The sequence below is a fragment of the Patagioenas fasciata genome, chromosome 1, assembly GCF_037038585.1.
Source record: "Patagioenas fasciata isolate bPatFas1 chromosome 1, bPatFas1.hap1, whole genome shotgun sequence".
Taxonomy (NCBI): Eukaryota; Metazoa; Chordata; class Aves; order Columbiformes; family Columbidae; genus Patagioenas; species Patagioenas fasciata.
Window position 1 is genome coordinate 214,282,032 of NC_092520.1, and position 7,942 is coordinate 214,289,973.

Here is a 7,942-nt window from a genome sequence, read left to right on the forward strand (position 1 = left end):
GGTCTTTATAAACCACCAGGGAGCCTGAATTACATGCAAAATTGGGATAGATCAAGGCAGGAGGGAGGTAAAAGGGAAAAAGGCGGGGGAAAAGAGTGTTTCATTTTTCAGTTTGGGATGGTTGGATGGGTTTTCTCATCTGTTGTCAAAGAAATGAATGGCAACTTTTCACATGCGCTAGAAAGCAGAGTCTTTGTCCTTTGCACTTCACCGGTCGCCATCTGGTGCGCTCAGTCGCACCAGGCAGAAATCAGATTTGTTTTGTTTCAAAGCGAGAACACATTGTGATATTTCACTGTTTGTTCCAGCAGCTCTCGCACGCTAAAACTCCGGGGTCTCGGAATCATTGTCGCTCCGGTCTGTCACCGATGTAAAATGGGTTTGCTTACGTGTAACCGTGGGATCAGATAACAGCTGCTCCGGCGGAAACCGCTGCGACGCGGCGCTGGAGAACAAGTTGCCCAGAAGGAAGTTGCTTCCCCAAACACCTGCTCTGCAATGAGGTTCTTCATCTCGGTGGGAGGTGGGACTTGAGCTTCTCCTGCAAACTGACCCGGGACCCAAACCAACCGTGATGGTACGGGGCGGCCTCGGGATTTTAAGCAGATCCTACCTTCATGCTTGGAAATATCTGTCTCTTAAGGCTCTCTATACAGGGGTCGCAAGAGATCTCTTGCTTTACAACGCCGATACTTGGAGGAAACATTTGCAAGTATGTGCCGTGACCAGAGACTTCCTGGTGGGTGATGGGGAAGCAAGAACATGAGGAAATGCTGAGGAGGACACGTTGATGCTCAACATAGAACAAACTGGTACTGCAAACCGCATCTGATTCAGCAGAATAAGCCAACTACAGGCTAATTAGCGAGGAAACGGGATTACCCACCTTGATTTTCTGAACATGGAGACGAAACAAACTCGGTGCGGTGCAGTAGCCTCCATAATGACGGTAGCTGGCCTGCAAGCAATGCCACAAAACTATGATTTGACCTGGTCAAAACTCCTGATAGAGGGAACATTTTAAGCCAGAGAAACAACACAAGGCTTTATGGGCCTTTATTGGTTTGGGTCGATCACATTATAATTGCTCTGTTATCCATAACATAGTTACCTGGAAGCCAGGAAGATCCTGCACCTCCTCCTGCAGTTCAGTCAGTCAGCAATGGCCTCGATCAGCACCACAGATGTTTCAGCCTCGAGAAACCAACTGAAATTCTGATGTGATATTTCCTGTGCATCACAGAGCCGCTTGGTGAGAGCTGTCTGGGGTGCTCACAGTCCCATGGGTGTCCCGCAGAACTGGGACGTCTCCCCTTGCAATAGCTCTGGCCCCCTATTCCTAATTCTTTCTCCGTAACACCAGCCTTTTTGTATTCCTTCCCATTCAGGACACATCCTCGCCCCTCCCAGTCACTCCACCACATCCTGTTAGAATGTGTGAGAGATGTACAGCTTCGCTTGACATGTTGCTTCACACTTTCATAGAATCATAAAACGGTTTGGGTTGAAGGGACCTTCAAAACCATCCAGTCCCCCCTTGCCATGAACAGGGACATCTTCACCAGCTCAGGTTGCTCAGAGCCCCGTCCAGCCTGGCCTGGGATGTCTCCAGGGATGGTTCATCCACCACCTCTCTGGCCAACCTGGGCCAGGCTCTCACCACCCTCAGGGCCAACAATTTCCTCCTCATGTTTGGCCTGAATCTCCCCTCTTTTAGTTTAAAACCATCACTCCTTGTCCTGTCATAACACGCCCTTCTAAAAAGTCTGTCCCCATTTTATAAGCTCCTTTCAAGTACTGAAACCCTGCAGTAAGGTTTACCAAGGGCTGCACTAAAAACATGGAGGAAATGGAGAAAAATAACTCCAAACGGTAACACAGAGCTTGTGGTCTTTAGCCAGGATGTTTGAACTAAGACTGAAGACTTCAAACAGGAGACCTGGGGGTGGGGATTCATCGTCACCTCCAACTCTTAACAGCATCGCTGACAATATCTAGGGCAGAGCTCCAGATTTTCACTGCAGCCAAAGGAGAGCTGGTGCTAATTCGCTGGAACTTTGAGTTCTGCGTATCTGCCCAAACGTAACCATTTCCTTTAGATGGCGTCGCGTGGCTCTGTTGACCCAGGGAGTGGGTGATTCCCACACAGATAAACTGGTGTCACAGAAATCATACTTCACGCTGTCGATCTTACCATGGTATCCACTTTCTGAGCTCAAGTTTAAAGCGGCTGCAGGTCCAGCAGCGCTTTTGGGCAGCACGTCCCACCCGTAAAAAAACAACAGTGGGTAAAGCAAACCCCATCACAAACCCTTCCGACTGCTGAGGAGCAACGATTTATTCCACATGCAACTGGAGGGCGAAGGGCCACAGCTGGGATTACAATGGCACAGTGTCACCATTTGTCACCCTGTGCTTGAGCTACAATAAGAGCGTCTTTGTATGGACACAACAGCGTTTACGGTAAAATATTTGGGCTAACCAGCGGAGGGGTCGAGTCTAAGTTGCAAAGGAGTCTCGTCTTCACTTGGGAGCTTGGTTTGCACCGAGTCCTTTGCTTTCCAGTTACTTCTTTTTCTTCCCCTTCTTTTTGGTGGATCCAGGCCAGGGAAAGCCCCGGAGCTCCAGGAAGGCGGGTGCATTATGGCACACGTAGTGTGCGTTGAGCATGGCAGCCGGGCTGAAGATATCCGCTCCCTTCGTCCCCTTCTGCCCTTTCTTTTTGGACCCTCTGCCACGCTTGGGTTTGCTTTTACCTGCCTGCAGAGAGAAAACGACCACAAAAACACTCAGTCATAGGTTTATAGAATCATTTTGGTAGGAAGAGAGCCTTAAGACCATCAAGTCAAACCATAACCTGAATCTAGTGCTAAACTGTGGCCCTGAGATCCTCATCTATATTTCAGTTCAAGCCCTCCGGGGATGGTGACTGCACCACTGCCCTGGGCAGCCTGTTCCAGTGCTTTACAACCCCTTCCATGAAGAAATCTTTCCTAATATCCAATCTGAACCTTCCCCTGGCGCATTTTGAGGCCATTTCCTCTCATCCAACATGTTTATTGTAATACATATCTTATCTTAAAATATCCCAGAACAGCTGTTTCGTTACATCTTAGTCCTGGCTTGCAGGCTTAGCTCAGAGCCCCTCACACCACAGACTCCTGTACTTTGTGGTGATTTTATATATGACTCACAAGCATTAAAACTTTCACCAAATCCATATTTGCTGTATAGGCTATAAGAACCTTTAAAGTCATCAGACACGGTTCGTTAGTGTTCCCCTGTGCTTCTCTCTGCGCAAAATGGAAATCATGCGTTCTTTTCAATTGATTTTTTAATCAGTGCACTGATACAATCCTGAAGTAAACTAAGCCTGTGTTGTGTGTTCATGACCTGTGAGTGGATCATAAGCCTGAAGAGCAAGCATCCTTCCTACAGCTGTGGCCTTTTCGAGGCCCTGCAATATAGTTGTTCTTCTACCATTAGCGATAACACGAATATAAAGAGCAGCTCTGCCGTTCTATATGTGGGAAGGAGGTGTTGCCAAAACCTGTGACCTCCAGCTGCTTAGGGCTGGTGCCTGAACACCCTCTTGCCTTGGAGATGGATTTGCCAGAGTCTCATTCACTCCCTGGGTTGTTTCCTCACCCATCCTGCCCATCTATTTCTGTTACTCGCCTGGCTTTGCACGCTGGAATTAAACAGATCCTAGCAACTCTTTGGAAAGAATTAGCACAGGCAGAAAGGCCACGTCACTATCAGCTGGGCATAAACTAGGGGAAGTATACGTAGAATAGTTTTTGTGGTATTGATTCTAAGGGGCGTCTATACAGCTCTGTACTGTTAAACCTAAGAGAGACAAACATTTGTACTCTGAGGTATGAGAACAGTCAGCGGTACAATCTTCAGAATCAGCCAGGAACACAATGTGAAGGAATATGTACAGAAAAAGTCAAGATTTCTATAGAAAACACACAGACCCACTATCCACACAGAAAAAAAGAAACAGACAGAAAACACAGAGTGCAAGCTGCAGCAGAGGGCGGGTTGTTTCCTAAACCTTCAGTCACGCAGACTGCAAACTACATAGACATGTATTAGAGAAGGTGACAAGTGTTTTCTGCAGAACTCATAGGGCAGAATTCATTGAATACGTTGTGTGCTGGAATGTGCACACTTCACAGATTAACAGATGCTTATGTCAGGTTTTCCAGCCAGTCACCTGAATCACACCCTCCACACACTCCCAGCAGGGTCTCTGCCAGATATTGTGAGCGCAAAACTCTTTCGAATTTAAAAAGTGCAAAAAAGTGCGAAACAAGTGGGAAACTCTTGAGTTTTTAAAGCACAATCCAGTGTGATATTTAAACACTCTTCAAAAGTACTGGGAAGTCCACGTTTGTGCAGTATTTTCATTCACCCACAAGCAATAAGATTTGAGGCTTTACAAGATATGTGCAGAAATTTTACAGCCTGTAGCCAAGAGCAGCAAGAAAAGCTAAAAAATCAGAATGAGGTGCACGCTTGCACACAACGTGAATTCGGGCAGGTCAGTTTATGTCCCGCAGCCTTGGGAAGGGACCTTTTGGATATTAACTTAATTTTCTTAAAAATAAGTATCAATACACTTCAAAAGAATAAAATCTGTCTTACCATGCCCTGTTACTGAGTGGAGACTGGCCGGCGCTGTGTGGATTTACACACAATCGCGCAGTGGGTTACGTACTGTGCAATGTATCAGTATCATCGCCCCTAGAGTTAAAGGGGGAAGAGAACAGAATTAGGTAAAGTTAGTTCCTTGCACAAACATGTCGAGGTGTGCCATCCCTAAAAGGGTTTCTTTGCAGACAACCACCTCACTAACTGCCAAAATTCCAGGACTCTTGAGCCTTTTTTTGAGATTTTCTCTAGCAACACCACACTAGACGCGGGGGGGAAGGAAAACCTGAAGCTCAACTCGGCGTCAGCGACCTGAGCTCACCCGGACACACCTCAGCCCCTCGCCCCATCCCGCGTAGCACAGGCAGGACCTGACCTGTCTCCACAGCTGAAGAAACGAAGCTGTGCAGGGCTCCCCCCGCACTCCCCACCTCAAAAGACACCGCAGTACCTGCAGCGGGGCCGGGGCCGGGGCCGGGGCCGGGGCCGGGGCCGGGGCCGGGGCCGGTGACCGGTTGCAAACTCACCTCACGGTGCGACCTCTCTGGTTACTTCCCGCATCACGTTGCCATGGCAGCCCGCCCTACGCATGCGCAGTGGAAGGCACTGAAGCCGAAATGGGCGGGGACACGCACTGACGCACCGCCCGTCGCCCAATCAGCTGCCGAGGCGGGCGTGCGCGCTGCCCGTTGCGGTCGCGACGGCCGCCTCAGGAAAAGGGCGGGAAAAGGTTTTCCGGGGCTGAGGGGAGTTTTCGTCGCCGCCGTCCCGCCCTCCGAAAAACGCAAAAAAGGCACAAAAATAGCACAAAAGGGCCTGCACCACCCACTGCCAAAAGCACCAAAGCGAAAAGTCATAGAGAAGGAAGTAAAAAGTACCACAACAACTTAGGGTGGAGAGGAGGAGGGGAGCCAGTGGTGCTTTTCAGAGGTCATGGGAAAGATGGGCGTTCGGAAGGCTATTGCATGGATATTCCTGTTATTTGTGGGCAAAAAGCGAAAGGATGGGAGAGGGGTGTCTCTTCGGGATCCCTCAGCACCAGGCTCTCACTCCCAAAGTGTTAAAATAAAAAAGCAGAAGTGTAAATTATCAGCTGGAGCTCATAATTCTGCTACTGCTGAACCCCCACACGTCCATGGGTCTGCCTAGATCATGGGGTTATTTTTATCCCAAACGTTAACCTCTCAAAATCTGCTCTCTGTGAAGAGAAGCTGCCGAATTAGTGTACACTGTGATTAAGTTATAAAAGACGTAACCATCATTAACCCATTGACATCAGATAAATGCTTTCTGACCACCTGCAAAACGGTGTCTTTCAAGTTTTAGATCCTTCTGCATGACAAGAGGGAGACAGAAGATTAAGTGATACATTACATATAAGCAGCGTGATTAGCTTATGTTCAACTTATTATTAACAGTTGTGAGAAACTGAACAATTATAACTAACATCGTCAATTATTTCTTAGTATAGATCTATGATGGAATTTTAATGCATATGTAATAATTATGTGAATATAAGCAACGTAAGAACATCCAGCCTCTGGAGCACTTATGGAGGGTGATCCCAGTGTTCCCCAGCACTCATAAAATAAAGAATGTCGCTTAACTGCATAATTGACTTTGATATTAAGTGTATTTCTTTGTTTTATCTGCCCATAGGATGTGCTTTACTGTATTTTAAAGCTCATTAGGCTTGATGAAGTTCAATACTCCTCACTGATCACAAAGCAATTCCCCTGAATAGCACATTCTCCTGGATCCCACTCATGCCAACAGAGAACAGCAAGGAGAACAAAAATGACAGTATTTTCTAGAGAAAAATATCCATGATAAGTAAAACAAGCTGAAACTTATATTTTCTACACTGCTTTTCTTGAAAACGTCACAATTCCAGATTACAACAGACAAGTTTGTTCGCTGGGTTGAGAAAGAGGTCTTTATCGTATTCATGGTGATGGCACTTGGCTGGTCCAGCACCCAAATATATCACCTTGGAAAGATAAAACGTTGTTTTCCATTAGCTCAATCCCTCTCTGCTCAAGGCAAATAAGTCTAATGGTTCCCGCTTTCAAAATTGCTTTTCAAAACATCTTCCCAGAATCCCAGAATGTCAGGGGTTGAAGGGCCCTGTAAAGCTCATCCAGTGCAATCCCCCCGGAGCAGGAACACCCAGCTGAGGTTCCACAGGAAGGTGTCCAGGCGGGTTTGAATGTCTGCAGAGAAGGAGACTCCACAACCTCCCTGGGCAGCCTGGGCCAGGCTCTGCCACCCTCACCCCCAACAAGTTGCTTCTCATATTCAAGTGGAACCTCCTGTGTTCCAGTTTGCACCCATTGCCCCTTGTCCTGTCACTGGTTGTCACCCAGCAGAGCCTGGCTCCATCCTCCTGACACTGCCCCTTTCCATATTGATCCCCAGGAATGAGTCCCCCCTCAGTCTCCTCTTCTCCAGCTCCAGAGCCCCAGCTCCCTCAGCCTTTCCTCCCACGGGAGATGCTCCACTCCCTCCAGCATCTTGGTGGCTGCGCTGGACTCTCTCCAGCAGTTCCCTGTCCTTCTGGAACTGAGGGGCCACAACTGGACACAATATTCCAGGTGTGGTCTCCCCAGGGCAGAGCAGAGGGGCAGGAGAACCTCTCTGACCTACTGACCACCCCCTTCTAACCCACCCCAGGTACCATTGGCTTCCTGGCCACAAGGGCCCAGTGCTGGCTCATGGTCACCCTGCTGTCCCCAGGACCCCCAGGTCCCTTTCCCCTACGCTGCTCTCTAATAGCTCATTCCCCAACTTACACTGGAACCTGGGGTTGTTCCTGCCCAGATTCCAGACTCTACCCTTGCCCTTGTTTTATTTCATTACATTTTTCCCGCCCAGCTCTCCAGCCTGTCCAGGTCTCTGATGGCAGCACAGCTTCCAGTGTCACCACTCCTCCCAGCTTGGTGTCACCAGCAAACTTGCTGACAGTCACTCTATTCCCTAATCCAAGCCATTGATGAATATATTGAATAATCCCGGCCCCAGCACCGACCCCTGAGGCACAGCACTGGATCCAGGCCTCAACTGGACTCTGCCCCACTGACCATGAGTAGCTAGATGCTTCCACCATAGATTGTGTGTCCGTATTTCACGCCTTACTGCTTGCTTTATTTTGCTTTAAAATAACTCTTTAACAAGCACGAACACTGCGAAGACATCTACAGCCCCTAATTCTGCTTTTCTTTCTTCAATTTCTATAGATACATGGGAACAGAACTTCCAAAGTATGTTGGACAGCAGGATTTTG

At 48.2% G+C, this 7,942-nt stretch overlaps 1 protein-coding gene across 1 annotated transcript; it reads right to left on the reverse strand.

Moving 5' to 3' along the window:
• Positions 1–2,323: 2,323 nt before the first annotated feature.
• SMKR1 (small lysine rich protein 1) lies at positions 2,324–5,232 on the reverse strand. The gene is made up of 3 exons (XM_065860743.2): positions 5,187–5,232; positions 4,654–4,752; positions 2,324–2,760 (listed from the first exon to the last, which is right to left on the reverse strand). The coding sequence occupies exons 2-3, from the start codon at positions 4,654–4,656 to the stop codon at positions 2,566–2,568; spliced, it is 198 nt and encodes a 65-aa protein (XP_065716815.1). The 5' UTR covers positions 4,657–4,752; positions 5,187–5,232; the 3' UTR covers positions 2,324–2,565.
• Between the last annotated feature and the right edge of the window lie 2,710 nt (positions 5,233–7,942).